Source organism: Siniperca chuatsi, linkage group LG1 (assembly GCF_020085105.1).
Source record: "Siniperca chuatsi isolate FFG_IHB_CAS linkage group LG1, ASM2008510v1, whole genome shotgun sequence".
Lineage (NCBI taxonomy): Eukaryota > Metazoa > Chordata > Actinopteri > Centrarchiformes > Sinipercidae > Siniperca > Siniperca chuatsi.
Genome location: NC_058042.1, coordinates 3,519,119 through 3,544,274, shown reverse-complemented (window position 1 = coordinate 3,544,274; position 25,156 = coordinate 3,519,119). Strand labels below are relative to the sequence as shown.

At 40.7% G+C, this 25,156-nt stretch overlaps 3 protein-coding genes across 3 annotated transcripts; all 3 read left to right on the top strand.

Moving 5' to 3' along the window:
• The first annotated feature begins 495 nt into the window (after window positions 1-495).
• LOC122877419 (beta-1,3-galactosyltransferase 2-like) lies at window positions 496-3,858 on the top strand. The gene is made up of 2 exons (XM_044198963.1): window positions 496-920; window positions 1,266-3,858. Exons 1-2 carry the CDS (start codon window positions 886-888, stop codon window positions 2,500-2,502), a joined length of 1,272 nt encoding a protein of 423 aa, XP_044054898.1. The 5' UTR covers window positions 496-885; the 3' UTR covers window positions 2,503-3,858.
• Window positions 3,859-11,145: 7,287 nt separating this feature from the next.
• Window positions 11,146-15,913, top strand: LOC122877425 (beta-1,3-galactosyltransferase 2-like). Its single transcript, XM_044198977.1, has 3 exons — window positions 11,146-11,975; window positions 14,952-15,153; window positions 15,359-15,913. Exons 1-3 carry the CDS (start codon window positions 11,149-11,151, stop codon window positions 15,506-15,508), a joined length of 1,179 nt encoding a protein of 392 aa, XP_044054912.1. The 5' UTR covers window positions 11,146-11,148; the 3' UTR covers window positions 15,509-15,913.
• Window positions 15,914-17,016: 1,103 nt separating this feature from the next.
• Window positions 17,017-23,210, top strand: LOC122877231. The gene is made up of 4 exons (XM_044198508.1): window positions 17,017-18,421; window positions 18,767-19,723; window positions 22,696-22,897; window positions 23,103-23,210. Exons 1-4 carry the CDS (start codon window positions 18,387-18,389, stop codon window positions 23,208-23,210), a joined length of 1,302 nt encoding a protein of 433 aa, XP_044054443.1. The 5' UTR covers window positions 17,017-18,386.
• Window positions 23,211-25,156: the final 1,946 nt, after the last annotated feature.

The following is a 25,156-nucleotide window of genomic DNA, read 5'->3' as shown; positions in this document are numbered from 1 at the left end:
ATAAAAAGCACTTAATATATAAACTACATAAAATAGCTTAAATTAGATCCATCTCAACCAACTACAGCATTATGATACTATTTACACATTAAAAGATAAATAATAATAATCTAATAATATATGTAACACTCTGCATAATAAATACTTTAATAATTTAAGTTCACTTTGTGGATCATTCTTTAATACATACATTTTACTTAAATAAGGGTGTCTGAATACTTTCTCACCACTAATTATGTGGGATTTCATTAATGCACAGAAACAAACACAGCAACAATTCTGCCAGTCCAACAAAATAACAAAAGGTTAGTAAACAAATAAAAGTCATTAATCCTATAAAATTCAGCTGTAACTGTGAACACCTAAATGCTGCCAAACTCCATAGAATTTGTAAACCATTTCTCATTGGCTTTCACACACACACACACACACACACACACACACAAACACACACAAACAAGTGTCATTTGTGTGATAAAGGAGCAACGGCTCAGGTAAGAAGAGCCTCTGGAGGATTTCCAGCTTTTCATTGGCTTTGAGGCAAAATAACAGTCCACAAACCAAGGGGTGGAGCAGACAAAGGTGTGGCTCCTCTGCAGGTAAAAACGGACAGTGCCATGGTTACTTGATAGACCCAGGAAGTCACTAGATAGCTGTAGTGACACAGAGTGTTACAGACATGGCAGGATGCAGGATTAACGTTTGGAAAAATGATCTTATTGTGCTTTGCTGCTCCAGTATATCGTAACAGACAAGTAAGAATCACACTTAACTGCAACTGAAGGCCGAGTCCTGTCATCATTTTTTCAGAAGAGCCTGTAACTTTTGCTCTGTGACTTATGTTAAAGGACGGCAACCTACATCTACAGACAAGGGACTGTCAGCATGCCGGAAAGTGGCTTTGTTAAGGGAGGACAAAGGTATGTAAGCTTTTTGAATTTATTTTTCTGTATTCATGATGCATTTCTGTCTGACGAGGAAGCAGAGAAGAGGAAAGAAGGCACTGTTACTGGTGGAGCAAACAGTATAGTTGTGGACATTTTTCTAAAAAGTAAACTTTAATGCATTAAAGCATTTAATGCGTTATCTGTGAAACAATTCTTAAGTGAGAACCTGTGTTTACAGTTTACAGCCTGTGCCGGTGAAGAGCATTTTTATGACTAGTATTGTATCAAATACTTGTTGTTTAATTTGAGAGCAAAAACACTGATGAGAGATTTCTTTCCTTTTCACAACCTGTCTCACTGTCTTATCGCTCGTCTCAGCCAGGGAATGGTGGACAGTGGGAAACTGGCAGAAAGACGGAGATGGTTTAGTCGGTCACGACGCCACTGCCTCTTCGTCATTCTGGTGTTGGGAGCAGCTTTTTTTTTTTACAACACAAACCTGAAGGACATGGCACCTGACTGGGACCCAAAATGGGGGATGGAATACAATGTAACAAAATGGTGGATTCCATTTAAAAGTCAGAGACAAAATGTAGTCTCTCCCAACACGTCTGATTCCAGCGGCAGCACTCCTGGATCTGCATCTGGACCGACCACTGCCGCTGGCTTTACAACTGAGACCAGCTCGTCTGTATTTCCTCATACTTGGAATATCACTCCAATAAAGGCAATGCAGATGATGACACAAAACACACCTGTGCCAGTTCCTTATGTATCTCCGGGACCGTACTTAGTGGAATACCCCTATGAGTACCACTTCATTATAAATGAGCCAAAGAAATGTGAGCAGCAGCAGCCTTTCCTGGTTCTGATAGTTCCTGTGGCGGCCCACAACAGGGCCCATCGTGACATCATCCGCAGCACCTGGGGAGGTGAAAGCCTGGTCCTGGACAAAGTGGTGACGCTGTTCTTCCTGCTGGGGCTGCACACTGGAGAGGGAGCAGAGCAGCTCCAAGAGCAGCTGCTGCAGGAGAGCAAAGAGCATCAAGACCTGATCCAGAGCGACTTCCTGGACTGCTACAAGAACCTGACCATCAAGACCATGGTGATGCTGGAGTGGCTGGACGCCCACTGCTCCAGCGCCTCTTATGCCATGAAGATTGATTCAGACATGTTTCTAAATGTGCCCAATCTCATCAACATGTTGTCAAATGCTCCAAAGACTAACTACATGAGCGGACTTGTGATGAGAGGAGCTGTAGTCCACAGAGATCCAGGTTCTAAGTGGTACGTACCTGAGGAGATTTACCCTCAGTCACAGTACCCACGTTATGCTTTGGGTCTGGGCTACGTTTTGTCTCTGGACCTCCCTAAAAAGCTAGTGGAGGCATCCAGACATATTAAAGCTCTTTACATTGAAGATGTGTATTTGGGGTTATGTATGCAGCACTTGAATATCGCTCCCACCGACCCCCCAAACTGGAGAGATTTTAATCTCTATCCTGTAGCGTACAGTCGCTGTGCGTACTCCAGGCTAATAGCCACCACTACAAATGAATACACTGATCGTGTGTGGACTTGGAAAGACTTTAAAAAACCAGGGTCATACTGCTGATCTGTAAAAAAAGATATGATAGCTGAAGAAGGACGTAAGAGTAATATATTGATAACCATGACTGAATTTTCTCAGCTCCTGTTACCAAAGTGATTCTATTTTTTTGTGGTTTACATCTTATATATTAAAAAAACGTTCCTCAAAGGTAAATCCTACGTTTACCATGACAGAAAATATTACACTTCTGGTGAGCTAAAGTTTCTCAACCCTGGGGTCGGATGTACAACATAAGACTCTCTACTTCCAGGGTTTATGAACACTTTGGGAGCAACTAGAAATTCAGTCACCCCGGGCCATGAAAGGTTGAGAAACTCGAGTCACTGCGCCGCCCTCTCTGTCCTCAACTGCAGGGTTGGTGAACATACATATATGAAGGAAACAAACATCCTAGAACTTTAAGTGTGTTTGCTGAACGGCAGTGTTACAGAGAAGGACTTGAATGTATTAAAAGTGTTTATTAAACACTTATTAATGTGATTAAATGTGATTAAAAAGTTGTGAAGTAAAAGAAGAGATCTCATAGTTAATAATTGTATTATTGTAATTAGCTGTCATGCTCAAAGAGATGGGACCAATATGTTACAACCTGAAACAAATACTGTAACTTGAACTACAATGAGGCCTTTATCCCTACAGGTTTTTACCCCTACAACTTCGTTTTGGGACTGATCATGACACTGAAGAAAATGTTCTCACTCTTGTTCTCTCACTCATTCTCACATGTTGAGACACGTCACAGCACTTAGGTAAAATGTGCATTGTTGCTCTGCATGACGAGTAGGACTGGAGACAATGTTGAGAAATATTTTGCTAAGATGTTATCTGAATGCTGCCTCATCTCTGTTTAGTATTTCAACGTAAACATTAATGCTGGGGGAAATTATAGTCTAGTTTTGGGTGAAATAGAGGCTCTTCACTGAATGTTTGTGTAGATATTTTGGTCACTTTAAAAATAAAATCCCCACTTTTACAGTCCTACCATGAGTTGTTTACAATATCCAGTAATAACTTAATCATTTATTATTTTTGTTTGTATTTGTAACACTTTCTAATAAGGATATAAAACACATGCTTAAATAATGCGTGACTAACAGTGTTGGGCAGTAATGCATTACTTAGTAACGCCTTACAGTAATGTGAACGAGTAGTGTAAAGGATTACAATTTGAAATTCAGTAATTACATTACAGTTACTAATCCCAGTAATCCCAGTAAAGCTCCGTTTGTTGGCCTGTTTGCTGTCTGAATTAGATCTAGCACGCCATCCACCACACAGTGTTTTTATATCACACCTATTTGTTTGGCAGGTTGTCCAATGTAACAAATAAAAAGTTTCTAATAAATGCATTGTAATATCTTCTCCTGTAATGTGTGATTTTGCAGAGAGGCAATCACCTTCAGTTGTAATCACTACAACAGCAAAGAAATCAGTTTCATTCTTGTGTATCAAATGAATGAATGTGGATATTCTTGGTCTCACTGACTTCAGCTGACTTTCTGGACAGTTTATTACACTCAGATGAAGAGTGACAGATGTAACAGTGAACACCTCGGTGCTGTAAAGTAAAAGCTACATGCTGAGTGTAGCTGCACATTTTCCCCTCCTGTTGTCATGCAGAGACACCAAGTGGACATTTTCTAGACTGCAACCGAATAATGTGACAAAACCGGCTTCTTGAAGAGCTCGTAGTGTTTTGTTTAGTTCTTCGTGCGTGTGTGTAATAAATGACAAATACATATATTAATACAATGCTGTGTTAATATTACTTATTAACACTTATATGCAAGACACAAGATGTTTAATATTGTACAGAATATTAAAAAGTCAACACTTTAATTAAAACCTCATTATCTGGATGTGTCTCATTACTGCGACTGTTAACATACTGTTGCCCCGGTAGCATCTTTGTGGGTTGATTTGTTGGATTTAAAACATTTTTATATTTTTTATTATTTTCCTTTCATTCTGGATCAATCTGCTGATTATTTTCTCCATTAATCGATTGATTGTTCGGTTTGTAAAACTTGTGAAAATAGTGAGAAATGCTGTCATAATGACCCAGAGCCCAAAGCGACGCCTTCACGATGTTGTTGTGTCCGACCGACAGTCCAAAGCTCAACATTATTAACAAAACATTACAATTATTACAGTCATTCAAAGGAAAAGCAGCAAATCTTCACATCTGAGACGCTGCAACCAGGAAATGTTTTTACAGTAATTAAACTAGCTAACTGTATTTTAAGTGGTTAAAACTAGCTAACTGTATATAAAGCAGTTAAAACTAGCTAACTGTATATAAAGCAGTTAAAACTAGCTCCACCTCGAGCTGCTACAACAGTAAAATGCTGCCATTTAATGCCAGATATAATAATGGACTGGGGCCATGTTTTTGTAGAAAGAGTACTTTTAGGTGCAATGTTTTTGCTGATGCTACTGCTACTGTACTTTTACTTAAGTAGGATTCTGAAAGCAGGACTTTTACTTGTAATGAAGTATTTTTACATTGTAACATTAGTAGGATACTATTTCTCAAGTAAGTTATCTTTAGACAGTACAAGGCTAGCTGTTTCCCCCTGTTTCCACTCTTTGCGCTATGCTAAGCTAACTGGCTGCTGGCTGTAGCTTCATATTTAGCGCACAGACATGAGAGTGGTATCGATCTACTCATCTAACTCTCAGCAAGAAAGAGAATAAGCACATTTCCCAAAATGTTGAATTGTTCCTTTAACTGTTCACTTTTAGCTGCTAGCCGCTGTGGCATAAAATTAACATACAATGATAGGCTGCTTTTGTGATGTTTCACATTGATTGGTAAGTGCAAAATAGTACTCTAAATAATATATAGGCGATTAGTGCAGTGAAGAGCATTATCGATTAAAAAACAAATTGATGGCACTTTAAAAAACTTTTGCTTTCCTTGGATATCTTTGGGAGGTTTTGGTCCGACAGTTAATGTGGTTGGAAACACGACTTTGGGCATTTACAGACTCTGTTATAGCATTTGTAATATTTTACAGACTAAATGATTAATCTCAAAAATAGTGGACTGAATAATCCATCATTGTCGTATGGGGTGCATTATGTGGACCCAAATGGAGACGACCAAGAAGCGATATGAGGATGAAGTAGCCGGATGGCTACAATGTTTATTGGGGTGAAGTGGCTTACAGACAGGTACAGGTGGACAGACCAGTAGGCAGACAGGCAAATAACAGGGTAACAGGCAAATAGGCAGATACAGGTCCAGGCACAGGGAAAATGGGTTACTGGCTGGCAGTGGTGGAACCAAGGAAGTGAGTCCAATGAGGCTAAACAAATCCAAAAGGGAGCAGGCAAAGTTCAAAGTCCAGAATCCAGACACAGTCCAAGGGAGACAAAGAATCCAAACAGAACTCACGTTAAGAATTCTGGGGAACTGGGCACGGGAACAAGGTACAACGAAAAGTGCACCAAACGCAGACACATACAAATGACATGAACACACACAAGACAGGAACAACAATGATCCGACACTGAACAAAGGAAAAGACCTGGACTAAATACCAAGGGCTAAGTGGTAGACTTCGAGGGCTGGGTGACCTTGGGTGGATGGCCCGGGGCAGGAGGTGGCTGCAATCCCCATGATTGGTGCTGGATAGCTCAACTGGTAAGTTCGACAACAGGACAGAGGGGAGCCAACGGCTCGAGGTGCTTGGCTATAAGGCTAAATAACAATGAATAACCTGTCCCACAACATGGAAGCTCATGTAAGATAAGAAGGCTAAGCATATGAATCCCCTCAGCCAAATAATCAACAAGACTGAGGAATGGGGCCACCATCAATGTCATCTCATGTCTTCAGAAGTGTAGTAGGGGTCTCACTCCAGACCACTACAGACCACAGACGTTAAGACACGAAAGCTCCTCACCATGCACCATCCCAAATCCAGCACCCTGAGACTGTACGCTAGCCGTAAGGAAGGAGGCCGTGGACTAGTGGTTGGTTCCTCTCTCTCTCCCTCCCTCTCTCTCCCTCTCTTGCGCTCTCTCTTCATGGGATAAGACATATCATGATCCTGTTTAGGATCCAGTTACACGCTCTGTTAGCTCACGTGTCTTGAACTTTCCAGTTAGTCACATTCAAGCAAACAACAAGAAAGCAAACAGGGAAGCTAAAACAATGTGACAACCTTATGTACATACATAGATATGATTTAAAATAAACAATAAGATGGGAAACCTGTTTTTTTTTTCAGATTAATGATTGGTGACGTGTAAAAACAACATGAGAATAACGTTTCACACATGCTGTAATGGGAAACCAGCTGCTATTATAGTGTATTATGTTGCTGTGTCAGTGATAGATTTGTCCCACTTATATGGGGTTAATCTGGTAAAGAACATGTCAGATTTGATGGATGTTACTTCCTGAAAATACATCATACATTTCATTTATGATTATGATATTTATGACAGTACAGATTGTTATTAATTAAATAATTCAGTGTGAGACTACAGATATTGATCGTTTTAAGACTGACTGGATAAACACTACATTGTTTCCATTATCTATCTGGCTCAATTACTTTTATTCTTGGGTGTGAACACAGACTGATATCAAGACCTGATCCAAGACTTCCCTTTTAAACAATATTCCCTTCAAGTATAATAAATGTTGAGCAGTCTTTTATCCTGTGTGAGCACTTCGTGAAGGTTAATCAGTGTCTCCTTGCAACCAGGTTAATCATTGATTTCAGACTTAAACGCGCTATCAACCAACAAGCAGCAAGAATCTGTCCATTGATCTGTCTGATGTTTAAGGGAGATAATAAAATTTTAGTTTAAAAGTTTATTTTTGAACTTGGAAACAGTAGTTTGACTAAAGAGTCTTAACTCAAGGTCCACATTCTAGCTTTTTCTGGAGGTGGTCTTCATCAGAAGATGGTGTTTGCTTAGATGCCATCACTTGACCACAGCTCCATACTTCGGTCAGGTGATAACAGGTGTGACAGAAGTTCCATACTTTGGTCAAGCAACAAAGCAACTCCAAAAATATAGCTACACAGGACAATGTCTGAACGTCAAGCTTCTTTCCACATTTTAGTACCAACTTTGGTCAATAAACATCACTGAATCAGCAAAATTCACAATTTGTGTTGCTTAATTGGCGGAGGCGCACAGTCCTCTCCAAAATCTCAAAACACCTTTCATGTAGAAGTCACTGCGCCCGGCCAATGGTCTTCGCCAAGAAAGTGTTACAGCTCGTAACTCCCCATAAAACCACAAACTGAAGTTTTTACATTTCTTTTTGTGTATGGATTAAACCAACAAGAGACAATGTGCTAATTAGTGACCTTTAGGGGTGTATTTTTGAAGAAAGCGAGGCTAGCTGTTTCCCCCTGCTTCCAGTTTTTATGCTAAGCTAAGCTAATCAGCTCCTGGTTCTAGCTCCATACGGAGCTAGACATGAGAGTGGTGTTGATCCTCTAATATATCTCTTGACAGTGAATAATTGTAATTCTCCAATATAAAGGAGTAAATATAAGTTTTGTATGTGAAATACATTAAGTACTTTATTATATAGAGGGAGGCATAATGCAAATACCACCTAGATTTTTTTTTTTCAATAGTAGAATTGTAATTGTAGTATTAATATTAATAAATTAGTAATAATAGGAATGACAGCTATAGGACTAAAAATGTTGGTATTGGTAACAGAGCCAATAACAACAACTGTAGTAGCAGTTGTCGAGCATGAACACGGGGGCAGGAAGTGGCCCACAACCACAGATCCAGACTCTGCAGCTCCGGAGGCAGAAATACCTGCTGAAAGCGACAGAAGGAGAGAGGAGAGAAACGAGAAAACACAAAACTACGGGAGAGAGAAGATGTTGAGTTAGTAACATGCAGTAATGGGATAAAGATGCATACAGATGCAACCTTAACTATAAGCTTTATTAAAGAGGAAAGTCTTTAGCCTACTCTTAAATGTGGAGATGGTGTTGGCCTCCTGAACCCAAACTGGGACCTGATTCCACAGAAGAGGAGCTTGATAGCTGAAGGCTCTGGCTCCCATTCTGCTTTTGGAGACTCTAGGAACCACAAGTAACCCTGCATCCTGGGAGCGCAGTGTTCTAGTCGGCTAATAAGGTATTATGAGCTCTTTAAGATACGATGGTGCCAGACCATTAAGAGCTTTGTAGGTGAGGAGAAAGATTTTAAATTCTATTCTGGATTTTACAGGGAGCCAGTGCAGAGAAGCTAATATTGTAGAAATATGATCTCTTTTCCTGGTTATTTCAGTACACGTGCCGCAGCATTCTGGATCAACTGGAGAGTCCTAAGGGACTTATTCGGGCAGCCAGACAATAAGGAATTGCAGTTGTCCAGCCTAGAGGTAACAAATACATTTTCAGCATAATTTTGAGACAGGATGTGCCTGATTTTTGCAATGTTACGTAGGTGAAAAAATTGCAGTCCTTGAAGTTTGTTTCATGTGGGAGTTAAAGAATAAATCCTGATCAAAGATATCTCCAAGGTTCCTTACAGTGCTGCTGGAGGCCAGGGCAATGCCATCTAGCATAACTATATCTTTAGATAATGTGTCTCGGTTTGTTTTGGGACCGAGTACAATAACTTCATTTTTGTCAGAGTTTAACATCAGAAAGTTGCAGATCATCCAGGTCTTTATGTCCTTAAGGCATGCTTGAAGTTTAGTTAACTGGTTAGTTTCATCTGGCTTGATAAATATAATTGGGTATCATCTGCATAGCAATGAAAGTTTATGGAGTGTTTCCTAATAATATTGCCTAGAGGAAGCATATATCAGGTGAATAGAATAGGTCCAAGCACAGAACCTTGTGGAATTCGTGACTAACTTTGGCGTGCATGGAGGACTCATGTACAAATTAAGATCGATCTGATGGACAGGATTTAAACCAGCCTCGTGCGGTTCCTTTAATGCCAATTACATGTTCCAGTCTCTGTAATAGGATGTGATGGTCAATGGTGTCGAACGCAGTACTAAGATCTAACTAGACGAGTACAGAGACAAGTCCATTGTCTGATGCAATTAAAAGGTCATTTGTAATTTTCACCAGTGCTGTCTCTGTGCTATGATGCACTCTAAATCCTGACTGAAAATCCTCAAATAAACTATTGTTATTTAGAAAGTCACACAACTGATTGGCGACTGCTTTCTCAAGGAAAGGGAAGGTTAGATATAGGTCTATAGTTGGCTTAAACCCTGGATCACGAACAAGGTCGGACACTGAATGAGGTGAGTGGATATAATATATCTTATACTGGCTGTGATCGGGATTGATGGAGAGCAGGAGAGTGATTGGGAGCAGGTGTGGGTGATTACAGGCTGTGAGGCCTGGCATAACTGTGACAGTAACACTCTGAATAATAAATACTTTAATAATTTAAATACACTTTGTGGATCATTCTTTAATAGTTTTATATAAATAAGCGTGTCTGAATACTTTCTCACCACTAATTATGAGGAATTTCATTAATGCAACAACACAGCAACAATTCTGCCAGTCCAACAAAATAACAAAAGGTTAGTAAACAAATAAAAGTCATTAATCCTATAAAATTCAACTGTAACTGTGAACACCTAAATGCTGCCAACCTCCATAGAATTTGTAAACCATTTCTCATTGGCTTTTACACACACACACACACACACACACACACACACACACATCCCATCTCTTTCAACACACACAAACAGGTGTCATTTGCAACGGCTCAGGTAAGAAGAGCCTCTGGAGGATTTCCAGCTTTTCATTGGCTTTGAGGCAAAATAACAGTCCACAAACCAAGGGGTGGAGCAGACAAAGGTGTGGCTCCTCTGCAGGTAAAAACGGACAGTGCCATGGTTACTTGATAGACCCAGGAAGTCACTAGATAGCTGTAGTGACACAGAGTGTTACAGACATGGCAGGATGCAGGATTAACGTTTGGAAAAATGATCTTATTGTGCTTTGCTGCTCCAGTATATCGTAACAGACAAGTAAGAATCACACTTAACTGCAACTGAAGGCCGAGTCCTGTCATCATTTCTTCAGAAGAGCCTGTAACTTTTGCTCTGTGACATATGTTAAAGGACGGCAACCCACATCTACAGACAAGGGACTGTCAGCATGCTGGAAAGTGGCTTTGTTAAGGAGGACAAAGGTATGTAAGCTTTTTGAATTTATTTTTCTGTATTCATGATGCATTTCTGTCTGACGAGGAAGCAGAGAAGAGGAAAGAAGGCACTGTTACTGGTGGAGCAAACAGTATAGTTGTGGACATTTTTATAAAAAGTAAACTTTAATGCGTTAAAGCATTTAATGCGTTATCTGTGAAACAATTCTTAAGTGAGAACCTGTGTTTACAGTTTACAGCCTGTGCCGGTGAAGAGCATTTTTATGACTAGTATTGTATCAAATGCTTGTTGTTTAATTTGAGAGCAAAAACACTGATGAGAGATTTCTTTCCTTTTCCCAACCTGTGTCACTGTCTTATCGCTCGTCTCAGACAGGGAATGGTGGACGGTGGGAAACTGGCAGAAAGACGGAGATGGTTTAGTCGGTCACGGCGCCACAGCCTCTTCGTCATTCTGGTGTTGGGAGCAGCTTTTTTTTTTTTTTTTACAACACAAACCTGAAGGAAATGGCACCTGACTGGGACCCAAAATGGTGGATGCAATACAATTTAACAAAATGGTGGATTCCATTTAAAAGTCAGAGTCAAAATGTAGTCTCTCCCAACACGTCTGATTCCAGCGGCAGCACTCCTGGATCTGCATCTGGACCGACCACTGCTGCTGGCTTTACAACTGAGACCAGCTCGTCTGTATTTTCTCATACTTGGAATATCACATTAATAAATGCGACAGACACGAATACTACGCCACATCAGACTACAAATGCTTCAGTGGTGACGCAGATGATGACACAAAACACACCTGTGCCAGTTCCTTATGTATCTCCGGGACCGCACTTAGTGGAATACCCCTATGAGTACCGCTTCATTATAAATGAGCCAAAGAAATGTGAGCAGCAGCAGCCTTTCCTGGTTCTGATAGTTCCTGTGGCGGCCCACAACAGGGCCCATCGTGACATCATCCGCAGCACCTGGGGAGGTGAAAGCCTGGTCCTGGACAAAGTGGTGACGCTGTTCTTCCTGCTGGGGCTGCACACTGGAGAGGGAGCAGAGCAGCTCCAAGAGCAGCTGCTGCAGGAGAGCAAAGAGCATCAAGACCTGATCCAGAGCGACTTCCTGGACTGCTACAAGAACCTGACCATCAAGACCATGGTGATGCTGGAGTGGCTGGACGCCCACTGCTCCAGCGCCTCTTATGCCATGAAGATTGATTCAGACATGTTTCTAAATGTGCCCAATCTCATCAGCATGTTGTCAAATGCTCCAAAGACTAACTACATGAGCGGACTTGTGGCGAGAGGAGGTGCAGTCCTGAGAGATCCAAATTCTAAGTGGTACGTACCTGAGGAGATTTACCCTCAGTCACAGTACCCACGTTATGCTTTGGGTCTGGGCTACGTTTTTTCTCTGGACCTCCCTAAAAAGCTAGTGGAGGCATCCAGACATATTAAAGCTCTTTACATTGAAGATGTGTATTTGGGGTTATGTATGCAGCACTTGAATATCGCTCCCACCGACCCCCCAAACTGGGGATATTTTAATGTCTTTCCTGTGGCGTACAGTCGCTGTGCTTACTCCAGGCTAATAGCCACCACTACATATGAAAACACAGATCATGTGTGGACTTGGAAAGACTTTAAAAAACCAGGCTCGTACTGCTGATCTGTAAAAAAAGATATGATAGCTGAAGAAGGACGTAAGAGTAATATATTGATAACCATGACTGAATTTTCTCAGTTCCTGTTACCAAAGTGATTCTATTTTTTTGTGGTTTACAACTTATGTATTAAAAAAAACTTTCCTCAAAGGTAAATCCTACGTTTATCATGACAGAAAATATTACACTTCTGGTGAGCTAAAGTTTCTCAACCCTGGGGTCGGATGTACAACATAAGACTCTCTACTTCCAGGGTTTATGAACACTTTGGGAGCAATTTGAAATTCAGTCACCCGGGCCATAAAAGGTTGAGAAACTCAAGTCACTGCGCCGCCCTCTCTGTCCTCAACTGCAGGGTTGGTGAACATACATATATGAAGGAAACAAACATCCTAGAACTTTAAGTGTGTTTGCTGAATGGTGGTATTACAGTGAAAGACTTGAATGTATTAAAAGCGTTGTAACGATCTGATGTTTTTTATAACAAGAGATTAAAAAGCTGTGACGTAAAAGAAGAGATCTCATAGTTAATAATTGGCCATGGTGGATGAGCCAGTTTGCTTTAAAGAAGTGAAACCTGAAATGTGTTTGCCATGTTCAAACAGATGGGACTAATATGTTGGAACCTGAAGCAAATAGTGTAACTTAAACCAGAACAGTAGTTCAATGAATATGAAGTAGTGCAATTTATGGAAATAGTCAACAGTGTAGTAGATGAGTTATTGCAGTATTCAGTACAAAGTACTGGAGTGCAAATGATGCAGTATAGGAGTGGAAATGATCTATATGTATATGTATAAATAAATAGTCCAGTAGTACAAATAAACATGTGGTACATGTAGCAAAAACAATATCAATATAGCACCATTTAAAGTTAAGGTATATGAGGGGACAGTGGACTCAGTGGGGGCAGAGTTCAGTAGGAAGACAGCTCTGGGAAAAAAGCTGTTTCTCAGTCTGCTGGTCCTGGTCCGGAGGCACCTGAGGCGAAGGCAGTCTCTGGGCGGGGTGAGAGGAGTCCTTAGGAATGCTGCGGGCTCGACGCAGACGGCATTTCCTCTGGATGTCCTCAATGGCTGGAAGTGGAGTCCCTGTGATGCGTTATTGTCTGAACACCATGTGGCCAGGTGCTGGACCTCCTCCCAGTAGGCAGTCTCATCGTTGTTGCTGAAGAGACCAATCACCGTAGTATCGTCTACAAACTTGATGATGGCGTTAGATCCATGCGCAGGCCTGCGTTAATCCGGCTCAGTGCAGTGTAGACATCTGTGGAGGTGAGTGTGACGGTCGGGTGGTCAGCTGAGGGTGTGAGCTGACCAAGGAGACATCTGTGGCTATGGTGGTGGAGTGTCTGGGTTTGTAGTTGCTGATGGCCTGGATGCCCTGCCACATGCGTCGAGGGTCGGAGTTGGAAAAGTGCTCCTCTAACTTTAGCTTGTAGCAGTGTTTGGCCTTTTATGATGCCCCCTTTCAGATTTGCCCTGGAAGTGCTGTAGGCCTGTGCGTCACCTGATCTGAAGGCAGTGTTGCGTTTGTTCGTTTGGTTTGTATTTGTAACACTTTCTAATAAGGATACAAAACACATGCTTAAATAATGCGTGACTAACAGTGTTGGGCAGTAATGCATTACCTAATAACGCCTTACAGTAATGTGAACGAGTAGTGTAAAGGATTACAATTTAAAATTCAGTAATTACATTACAGTTTCTAATCCCAGTGATCCCAGTAAAACTTTGTTACTTTGACATTTTGTTGGCCTGTTTGCCGTCTGAATTAGATGGAGAGTTAAAACTACTTTGGTCTCAGGCGGACAAACCGGTCCGGGACTGGCCCCAGTATAGTGGTCAAACCAGTCCGGGACTAGCCCCAGTTTGACGCTCTCATAAATTAGCATAGCATTAGATGTTTGAAAAACTGAGAGGGTCGTTTAAAAACACAGACTGTTGTTCTGAAGATATTTCCAGGATCCTCAAGAATTTTTCTAACCATGAAAAAATATTGATGATAAAAAATGATTTAAAAAATGTTTCAACATGTTTCCCAAAATGCACCTCTGTTTCCAAATCAAAACAGAGATGGCAGCCTGCCGGCTACCTGGATAGGAAACAGAGGGAATTCCTGATGCACACAATTAAGAAATAATGACGTCACTATGTGTTTATGTCATTAATTAACACTTAATGAATGTTTGCTCACAGTCACTTCATACATTTATTTATTTGCCAAAAAAGTAGCTGGAATCCAGGTACATAGAAAAGGGAATTAGACCCGAACATGTGACCAAATGTCACATTTACAAGCAATGTCTCTATCTCTCTCTCTCTCCCTCCTTCCCTCTTTCTCCCTCTCTTGATCTCTTGCTCTCTCCCTCTCTCACTTGCTCTCTCTCCCTCTCCCTCCCTCCCACCCACCCTGAGTCTGGGTATTTTACTTCCTGAAAATACATCATACATTTCATTTATGATTATGCCTTGATTTATGATGATATATACCTGTGTGCATAAGGAGTTTGACTTTGTACTTGACTTCTTGTGGATTCGGGGAGTTGGCTTTCTCGTGTGGTTAATATCTCACCTTTGAAACGGCTGCTTTTTACTGTACAGTGTGGAAGGACTTTGGCTCTCAGTTGAGTCTCTCTTTTATTATTTAACAGGCTGGTAGTTGTTAAGAGAAGCTTCCAATTGGTGCCCAATTCCAGGATAAATAAGTGTGGTGGGATTGACCAGGTGTCAAGACCAGGTGCTTCGATACATTTCCAGAGTTGTAAAATCCTTCCTGTCTCACCGGACCTGAAACAAACACCGCCACCAACACAATTCCTGCGTTTTCGGCCTGAACGTGTTCTACGACTGCTTGTAAGGTCAATCACTTTTGGTTTGCTTGGGGTTTTTGCGCTCTCTGATGTTTAAGAGAGATAGTAAAATTTGAGTGTGGAGGTGGGTATGGGTAGCTGTCAGCTGCAGAGGGAGAGGTGGGGGAGTTGCTCAGGTGAGCAGCATCGAGGAGAGATAATTGGCACAGCTGAACCTGGTTAACTAATTATTCTCTCCTTAAATACAGCAGCATGCTGGACACAGGGAAGAGAGGAGCAGAGGCAGTCGGAGGAACGGCGGATGCAGAGAGAAAGATTGTGTGGACAAAAAGACAAAGTCACTGCGCCCGGCCAATGATCTTCGCCAAGAAAGTGTTACAGCTCGTAACTCCCCATAAAACCACAAACTGAAGTTTTTACATTTCTTTTTGTGTATGGATTAAACCAACAAGAGACAATGTGCTAATTAGTGACCTTTAGGGGTGTATTTTTGAAGAAAGCGAGGCTAGCTGTTTCCCCCTGCTTCCAGTTTTTATGCTAAGCTAAGCTAATCAGCTCCTGGTTCTAGCTCCATACGGAGCTAGACATGAGAGTGGTGTTGATCCTCTAATATATCTCTTGACAGTGAATAATTGTAATTCTCCAATATAAAGGAGTAAATATAAGTTTTGTATGTGAAATACATTAAGTACTTTATTATATAGAGGGAGGCATAATGCAAATACCACCTAGATTTTTTTTTTTCAATAGTAGAATTGTAATTGTAGTATTAATATTAATAAATTAGTAATAATAGGAATGACAGCTATAGGACTAAAAATGTTGGTATTGGTAACAGAGCCAATAACAACAACTGTAGTAGCAGTTGTCGAGCATGAACACGGGGCAGGAAGTGGCCCACAACCACAGATCCAGACTCTGCAGCTCCGGAGGCAGAAATACCTGCTGAAAGCGACAGAAGGAGAGAGGAGAGAAACGAGAAAACACAAAACTACGGGAGAGAGAAGATGTTGAGTTAGTAACATGCAGTAATGGGATAAAGATGCATACAGATGCAACCTTAACTATAAGCTTTATTAAAGAGGAAAGTCTTTAGCCTACTCTTAAATGTGGAGATGGTGTTGGCCTCCTGAACCCAAACTGGGACCTGATTCCACAGAAGAGAGAAGCTTGATAGCTGAAGGCTCTGGCTCCCATTCTGCTTTTGGAGACTCTAGGAACCACAAGTAACCCTGCATCCTGGGGCGCAGTGTTCTAGTCGGCTAATAAGGTATTATGAGCTCTTTAAGATACGATGGTGCCAGACCATTAAGAGCTTTGTAGGTGAGGAGAAAGATTTTAAATTCTATTCTGGATTTTACAGGGCAGCCAGTGCAGAGAAGCTAATATTGTAGAAATATGATCTCTTTTCCTGGTTATTTCAGTACACGTGCCGCAGCATTCTGGATCAACTGGAGAGTCCTAAGGGACTTATTCGGGCAGCCAGACAATAAGGAATTGCAGTTGTCCAGCCTAGAGGTAACAAATACATTTTCAGCATAATTTTGAGACAGGATGTGCCTGATTTTTGCAATGTTACGTAGGTGAAAAAATTGCAGTCCTTGAAGTTTGTTTCATGTGGGAGTTAAAGAATAAATCCTGATCAAAGATATCTCCAAGGTTCCTTACAGTGCTGCTGGAGGCCAGGGCAATGCCATCTAGCATAACTATATCTTTAGATAATGTGTCTCGGTTTGTTTTGGGACCGAGTACAATAACTTCATTTTTGTCAGAGTTTAACATCAGAAAGTTGCAGATCATCCAGGTCTTTATGTCCTTAAGGCATGCTTGAAGTTTAGTTAACTGGTTAGTTTCATCTGGCTTGATAAATATAATTGGGTATCATCTGCATAGCAATGAAAGTTTATGGAGTGTTTCCTAATAATATTGCCTAGAGGAAGCATATATCAGGTGAATAGAATAGGTCCAAGCACAGAACCTTGTGGAATTCCGTGACTAACTTTGGCGTGCATGGAGGACTCATGTACAAATTAAGATCGATCTGATGGACAGGATTTAAACCAGCCTCGTGCGGTTCCTTTAATGCCAATTACATGTTCCAGTCTCTGTAATAGGATGTGATGGTCAATGGTGTCGAACGCAGTACTAAGATCTAACTAGACGAGTACAGAGACAAGTCCATTGTCTGATGCAATTAAAAGGTCATTTGTAATTTTCACCAGTGCTGTCTCTGTGCTATGATGCACTCTAAATCCTGACTGAAAATCCTCAAATAAACTATTGTTATTTAGAAAGTCACACAACTGATTGGCGACTGCTTTCTCAAGGAAAGGGAAGGTTAGATATAGGTCTATAGTTGGCTTAAACCCCTGGATCACGAACGAGGTCGGACACTGAATGAGGTGAGTGGATATAATATATCTTATACTGGCTGTGATCGGGATTGATGGAGAGCAGGAGAGTGATTGGGAGCAGGTGTGGGTGATTACAGGCTGTGAGGCCTGGCATAACTGTGACAGTAACACTCTGAATAATAAATACTTTAATAATTTAAATACACTTTGTGGATCATTCTTTAATAGTTTTATATAAATAAGCGTGTCTGAATACTTTCTCACCACTAATTATGAGGAATTTCATTAATGCAACAACACAGCAACAATTCTGCCAGTCCAACAAAATAACAAAAGGTTAGTAAACAAATAAAAGTCATTAATCCTATAAAATTCAACTGTAACTGTGAACACCTAAATGCTGCCAACCTCCATAGAATTTGTAAACCATTTCTCATTGGCTTTTACACACACACACACACACACACACACACACACACACATCCCATCTCTTTCAACACACACAAACAGGTGTCATTTGCAACGGCTCAGGTAAGAAGAGCCTCTGGAGGATTTCCAGCTTTTCATTGGCTTTGAGGCAAAATAACAGTCCACAAACCAAGGGGTGGAGCAGACAAAGGTGTGGCTCCTCTGCAGGTAAAAACGGACAGTGCCATGGTTACTTGATAGACCCAGGAAGTCACTAGATAGCTGTAGTGACACAGAGTGTTACAGACATGGCAGGATGCAGGATTAACGTTTGGAAAAATGATCTTATTGTGCTTTGCTGCTCCAGTATATCGTAACAGACAAGTAAGAATCACACTTAACTGCAACTGAAGGCCGAGTCCTGTCATCATTTCTTCAGAAGAGCCTGTAACTTTTGCTCTGTGACATATGTTAAAGGACGGCAACCCACATCTACAGACAAGGGACTGTCAGCATGCTGGAAAGTGGCTTTGTTAAGGGAGGACAAAGGTATGTAAGCTTTTTGAATTTATTTTTCTGTATTCATGATGCATTTCTGTCTGACGAGGAAGCAGAGAAGAGGAAAGAAGGCACTGTTACTGGTGGAGCAAACAGTATAGTTGTGGACATTTTTATAAAAAGTAAACTTTAATGCGTTAAAGCATTTAATGCGTTATCTGTGAAACAATTCTTAAGTGAGAACCTGTGTTTACAGTTTACAGCCTGTGCCGGTGAAGAGCATTTTTATGACTAGTATTGTATCAAATGCTTGTTGTTTAATTTGAGAGCAAAAACACTGATGAGAGATTTCTTTCCTTTTCCCAACCTGTGTCACTGTCTTATCGCTCGTCTCAGACAGGGAATGGTGGACGGTGGGAAACTGGCAGAAAGACGGAGATGGTTTAGTCGGTCACGGCGCCACAGCCTCTTCGTCATTCTGGTGTTGGGAGCAGCTTTTTTTTTTTACAACACAAACCTGAAGGAAATGGCACCTGACTGGGACCCAAAATGGTGGATGCAATACAATTTAACAAAATGGTGGATTCCATTTAAAAGTCAGAGTCAAAATGTAGTCTCTCCCAACACGTCTGATTCCAGCGGCAGCACTCCTGGATCTGCATCTGGACCGACCACTGCTGCTGGCTTTACAACTGAGACCAGCTCGTCTGTATTTTCTCATACTTGGAATATCACATTAATAAATGCGACAGACACGAATACTACGCCACATCAGACTACAAATGCTTCAGTGGTGACGCAGATGATGACACAAAACACACCTGTGCCAGTTCCTTATGTATCTCCGGGACCGTACTTAGTGGAATACCCCTATGAGTACCGCTTCATTATAAATGAGCCAAAGAAATGTGAGCAGCAGCAGCCTTTCCTGGTTCTGATAGTTCCTGTGGCGGCCCACAACAGGGCCCATCGTGACATCATCCGCAGCACCTGGGGAGGTGAAAGCCTGGTCCTGGACAAAGTGGTGACGCTGTTCTTCCTGCTGGGGCTGCACACTGGAGAGGGAGCAGAGCAGCTCCAAGAGCAGCTGCTGCAGGAGAGCAAAGAGCATCAAGACCTGATCCAGAGCGACTTCCTGGACTGCTACAAGAACCTGACCATCAAGACCATGGTGATGCTGGAGTGGCTGGACGCCCACTGCTCCAGCGCCTCTTATGCCATGAAGATTGATTCAGACATGTTTCTAAATGTGCCCAATCTCATCAGCATGTTGTCAAATGCTCCAAAGACTAACTACATGAGCGGACTTGTGGCGAGAGGAGGTGCAGTCCTGAGAGATCCAAATTCTAAGTGGTACGTACCTGAGGAGATTTACCCTCAGTCACAGTACCCACGTTATGCTTTGGGTCTGGGCTACGTTTTTTCTCTGGACCTCCCTAAAAAGCTAGTGGAGGCATCCAGACATATTAAAGCTCTTTACATTGAAGATGTGTATTTGGGGTTATGTATGCAGCACTTGAATATCGCTCCCACCGACCCCCAAACTGGGGATATTTTAATGTCTTTCCTGTGTATGTACAGTCGCTGTGCTTACTCCAGGCTAATAGCCACCACTACATATGAAAACACAGATCATGTGTGGACTTGGAAAGACTTTAAAAAACCAGGCTCATACTGCTGATCTGTAAAAAAGATATGATAGCTGAAGAAGGACGTAAGAGTAATATATTGATAACCATGACTGAATTTTCTCAGTTCCTGTTACCAAAGTGATTCTATTTTTTTGTGGTTTACAACTTATGTATTAAAAAAAACTTTCCTCAAAGGTAAATCCTACGTTTATCATGACAGAAAATATTACACTTCTGGTGAGCTAAAGTTTCTCAACCCTGGGGTCGGATGTACAACATAAGACTCTCTACTTCCAGGGTTTATGAACACTTTGGGAGCAATTTGAAATTCAGTCACCCCGGGCCATAAAAGGTTGAGAAACTCAAGTCACTGCGCCGCCCTCTCTGTCCTCAACTGCAGGGTTGGTGAACATACATATATGAAGGAAACAAACATCCTAGAACTTTAAGTGTGTTTGCTGAATGGTGGTATTACAGTGAAAGACTTGAATGTATTAAAAGCGTTGTAACGATCTGATGTTTTTTATAACAAGAGATTAAAAAGCTGTGACGTAAAAGAAGAGATCTCATAGTTAATAATTGGCCATGGTGGATGAGCCAGTTTGCTTTAAAGAAGTGAAACCTGAAATGTGTTTGCCATGTTCAAACAGATGGGACTAATATGTTGGAACCTGAAGCAAATAGTGTAACTTAAACCAGAACAGTAGTTCAATGAATATGAAGTAGTGCAATTTATGGAAATAGTCAACAGTGTAGTAGATGAGTTATTGCAGTATTCAGTACAAAGTACTGGAGTGCAAATGATGCAGTATAGGAGTGGAAATGATCTATATGTATATGTATAAATAAATAGTCCAGTAGTACAAATAAACATGTGGTACATGTAGCAAAAACAATATCAATATAGCACCATTTAAAGTTAAGGTATATGAGGGGACAGTGGACTCAGTGGGGGGCAGAGTTCAGTAGGAAGACAGCTCTGGGAAAAAAGCTGTTTCTCAGTCTGCTGGTCCTGGTCCGGAGGCACCTGAGGCGAAGGCAGTCTCTGGGCGGGGTGAGAGGAGTCCTTAGGAATGCTGCGGGCTCGACGCAGACGGCATTTCCTCTGGATGTCCTCAATGGCTGGAAGTGGAGTCCCTGTGATGCGTTATTGTCTGAACACCATGTGGCCAGGTGCTGGACCTCCTCCCAGTAGGCAGTCTCATCGTTGTTGCTGAAGAGACCAATCACCGTAGTATCGTCTACAAACTTGATGATGGCGTTAGATCCATGCGCAGGCCTGCGTTAATCCGGCTCAGTGCAGTGTAGACATCTGTGGAGGTGAGTGTGACGGTCGGGTGGTCAGCTGAGGGTGTGAGCTGACCAAGGAGACATCTGTGGCTATGGTGGTGGAGTGTCTGGGTTTGTAGTTGCTGATGGCCTGGATGCCCTGCCACATGCGTCGAGGGTCGGAGTTGGAAAAGTGCTCCTCTAACTTTAGCTTGTAGCAGTGTTTGGCCTTTTTGATGCCCCCTTTCAGATTTGCCCTGGAAGTGCTGTAGGCCTGTGCGTCACCTGATCTGAAGGCAGTGTTGCGTTTGTTCGTTTGGTTTGTATTTGTAACACTTTCTAATAAGGATACAAAACACATGCTTAAATAATGCGTGACTAACAGTGTTGGGCAGTAATGCATTACCTAATAACGCCTTACAGTAATGTGAACGAGTAGTGTAAAGGATTACAATTTAAAATTCAGTAATTACATTACAGTTTCTAATCCCAGTGATCCCAGTAAAACTTTGTTACTTTGACATTTTGTTGGCCTGTTTGCCGTCTGAATTAGATGGAGAGTTAAAACTACTTTGGTCTCAGGCGGACAAACCGGTCCGGACTGGCCCCAGTATAGTGGTCAAACCAGTCCGGGACTAGCCCCAGTTTGACGCTCTCATAAATTAGCATAGCATTAGATGTTTGAAAAACTGAGAGGGTCGTTTAAAAACACAGACTGTTGTTCTGAAGATATTTCCAGGATCCTCAAGAATTTTTCTAACCATGAAAAAATATTGATGATAAAAAATGATTTAAAAAATGTTTCAACATGTTTCCCAAAATGCACCTCTGTTTCCAAATCAAAACAGAGATGGCAGCCTGCCGGCTACCTGGATAGGAAACAGAGGGAATTCCTGATGCACACAATTAAGAAATAATGACGTCACTATGTGTTTATGTCATTAATTAACACTTAATGAATGTTTGCTCACAGTCACTTCATACATTTATTTATTTGCCAAAAAAGTAGCTGGAATCCAGGTACATAGAAAAGGGAATTAGACCGAACATGTGACCAAATGTCACATTTACAAGCAATGTCTCTCTCTCTCTCTCTCCCTCCTTCCCTCTTTCTCCCTCTCTTGATCTCTTGCTCTCTCCCTCTCTCACTTGCTCTCTCTCCCTCTCCCTCCCTCCCACCCACCCTGAGTCTGGGTATTTTACTTCCTGAAAATACATCATACATTTCATTTATGATTATGCCTTGATTTATGATGATATATACCTGTGTGCATAAGGAGTTTGACTTTGTACTTGACTTCTTGTGGATTCGGGGAGTTGGCTTTCTCGTGTGGTTAATATCTCACCTTTGAAACGGCTGCTTTTTACTGTACAGTGTGGAAGGACTTTGGCTCTCAGTTGAGTCTCTCTTTTATTATTTAACAGGCTGGTAGTTGTTAAGAGAAGCTTCCAATTGGTGCCCAATTCCAGGATAAATAAGTGTGGTGGGATTGACCAGGTGTCAAGACCAGGTGCTTCGATACATTTCCAGAGTTGTAAAATCCTTCCTGTCTCACCGGACCTGAAACAAACACCGCCACCAACACAATTCCTGCGTTTTCGGCCTGAACGTGTTCTACGACTGCTTGTAAGGTCAATCACTTTTGGTTTGCTTGGGGTTTTTGCGCTCTCTGATGTTTAAGAGAGATAGTAAAATTTGAGTGTGGAGGTGGGTATGGGTAGCTGTCAGCTGCAGAGGGAGAGGTGGGGGAGTTGCTCAGGTGAGCAGCATCGAGGAGAGATAATTGGCACAGCTGAACCTGGTTAACTAATTATTCTCTCCTTAAATACAGCAGCATGCTGGACACAGGGAAGAGAGGAGCAGAGGCAGTCGGAGGAACGGGCGGATGCAGAGAGAAAGATTGTGTGGACAAAAGACAAAGTCACTATACTATTTATAATCTTTATATATCTAAGTAATGTTAATCTGTCTTAATATTCAAGTTATATATATAATACTAATATAAGTCAAATTATTGATTGATATGAATTTACTAAGAATCTTGACTTTTACTAAGATTTATTAGCAGTTTGATCATTAGATATTGCTTAAGCATACTATTACAACTAACTAGTCATCAATCTATCATCACAAGTATATCATCAATACATTGAATTATCAGTCTATTAAACAAATATCTAATTAAATTTCTGTAGTCAATTGAATCTTCATACATACATTAACAGCAGTTGTCATTGAAACATATTGATTATGTATAAAGCATTATAGTACAACTAGAATGTATCAATTCTATACACTGATTTTTATAGAATTATGTATAGCATATATGAATCAATAGCTAGAATAGATAGTTCAAAAGTCAATTAGAATAATGCATAGAGATAACTAGAAGTAATAGTAATGTAAATATGACTAGAATGATCTTGAAAGAGAACGACTTGTACTAGATTAGATCATGACAAGTAGATGACTAGCTAAGTTGCTATTGAGGTACTATAAAAGACTGATAAGGTATAGTCTATGAGTCAAGTACTATTAGACTAGTATGTAACTTACTTGAGAGATTTACAATTAGAATGGTAGAGTATTGAATTAGAACTATTATTAATAATCTATATCGGATTGCATGTCAGCATATCAAATGTTTTGAGAATCATTATGATGTTATCGCAGATTGAACTGTAATGATAGATAGATCATATATTAAGATGTATTCAGATATTCATTTATACAATGATTGTTAATTGATAGCTGATAGAGATGATCGTGAGTACTCTAAAGTCTAAGTAGTATGATAAGTGAGTCAAGTGAGAACAACCAAGCTTATACATTGACTAGTTGAAGTTAGTTAATTGTCTGAATTGAAATATGAATACTATTAAGACTAGAATGCTAGTGAGAATTCACTTTATCTATCTAGTTAGTATATAACATTTATAATCTTTAGATAGCTAGATAATAGTTCTAAAAATTGCTAACAAGTAATAATTGCATACGCATAAGTTGATGACGTATACTGCTAATACAAATCAATTCATCACAATGAACTATGCATAGTATGACGTAAGACTCTAAGAGTGATGCATGACTATGAATCTGAAATCGACTGTCAACCAATAACTTCATTTACAGAGAAGTCAATTAATAATTGAGTATTCAGTCGAGTCAAGATGAAATCTGAAGATACAGAAATTAATGTATAATATATGTAAGAGTGAGTATGTAGATGAGAACTGATACATCGTACTGATTGATTAGCTATAAGTACTATCAGCTATGTAGATGAGATATAGTAGTAGACATTACCATGAGTAGCTTAGCTGCTAGGATATCAGATATAACGTAATTATAATACATGACTGCATAAGTAGTACTGAAAGTCACTGAATTATTATGAGTTAGAATACTACATACATGTAACATGAACGCTTTCAGAATCACTTCATATTCAATGATAAACTAGTGTCAGTGAGTGACTATGTCTACATCATAGACATCACATCTACGATCAATTCAATAGCATAGAGCAGATCGAAGCATGATGCATGTGCTGACATCATCAAATGACATATCAGCAGTTGACACGATCCAATCTCTAGATATGAGCATATCATGCATTGATAGCTAGGCATCATCTGCAGATATTGCAAAGCAGTCTGAGACATGATCTAGATACAGCTGAGTGACTATGTACGGTGAGCTGCTAACGCATGAATGATGCATGAAAGTCAGTAAGCTTATCTGAATGCATCTGCTATACAAGGCACGTATAATTAAGTGCAATTAGAATCTACTAAATTCAATTCATCATACTGATTTAGGATATGAATATACTAATACATCGAGTTACATTCAATGTTGAGGAATGCTATCATGAATTAGTAA

Excerpts from the sequence above, each read along its gene's own strand:
- LOC122877419 (XM_044198963.1), top strand. The coding sequence starts at position 886 with ATGCCGGAAAGTGGCTTTGTTAAGGGAGGACAAAG. Across the intron at positions 921-1,265 it reads TTTGTTAAGGGAGGACAAAG|CCAGGGAATGGTGGACAGTG; the intron begins GTATGTAAGCTT and ends CGCTCGTCTCAG.
- LOC122877425 (XM_044198977.1), top strand. The coding sequence starts at position 11,149 with ATGGCACCTGACTGGGACCCAAAATGGTGGATGCAATACAATTTAACA. Across the intron at positions 11,976-14,951 it reads AGAGATCCAAATTCTAAGTG|GCTGGTAGTTGTTAAGAGAA; the intron begins GTACGTACCTGA and ends ATTATTTAACAG. Across the intron at positions 15,154-15,358 it reads AACGTGTTCTACGACTGCTT|CAGCATGCTGGACACAGGGA; the intron begins GTAAGGTCAATC and ends CCTTAAATACAG.
- LOC122877231 (XM_044198508.1), top strand. The coding sequence starts at position 18,387 with ATGCTGGAAAGTGGCTTTGTTAAGGGAGGACAAAG. Across the intron at positions 19,724-22,695 it reads AGAGATCCAAATTCTAAGTG|GCTGGTAGTTGTTAAGAGAA; the intron begins GTACGTACCTGA and ends ATTATTTAACAG. Across the intron at positions 22,898-23,102 it reads AACGTGTTCTACGACTGCTT|CAGCATGCTGGACACAGGGA; the intron begins GTAAGGTCAATC and ends CCTTAAATACAG.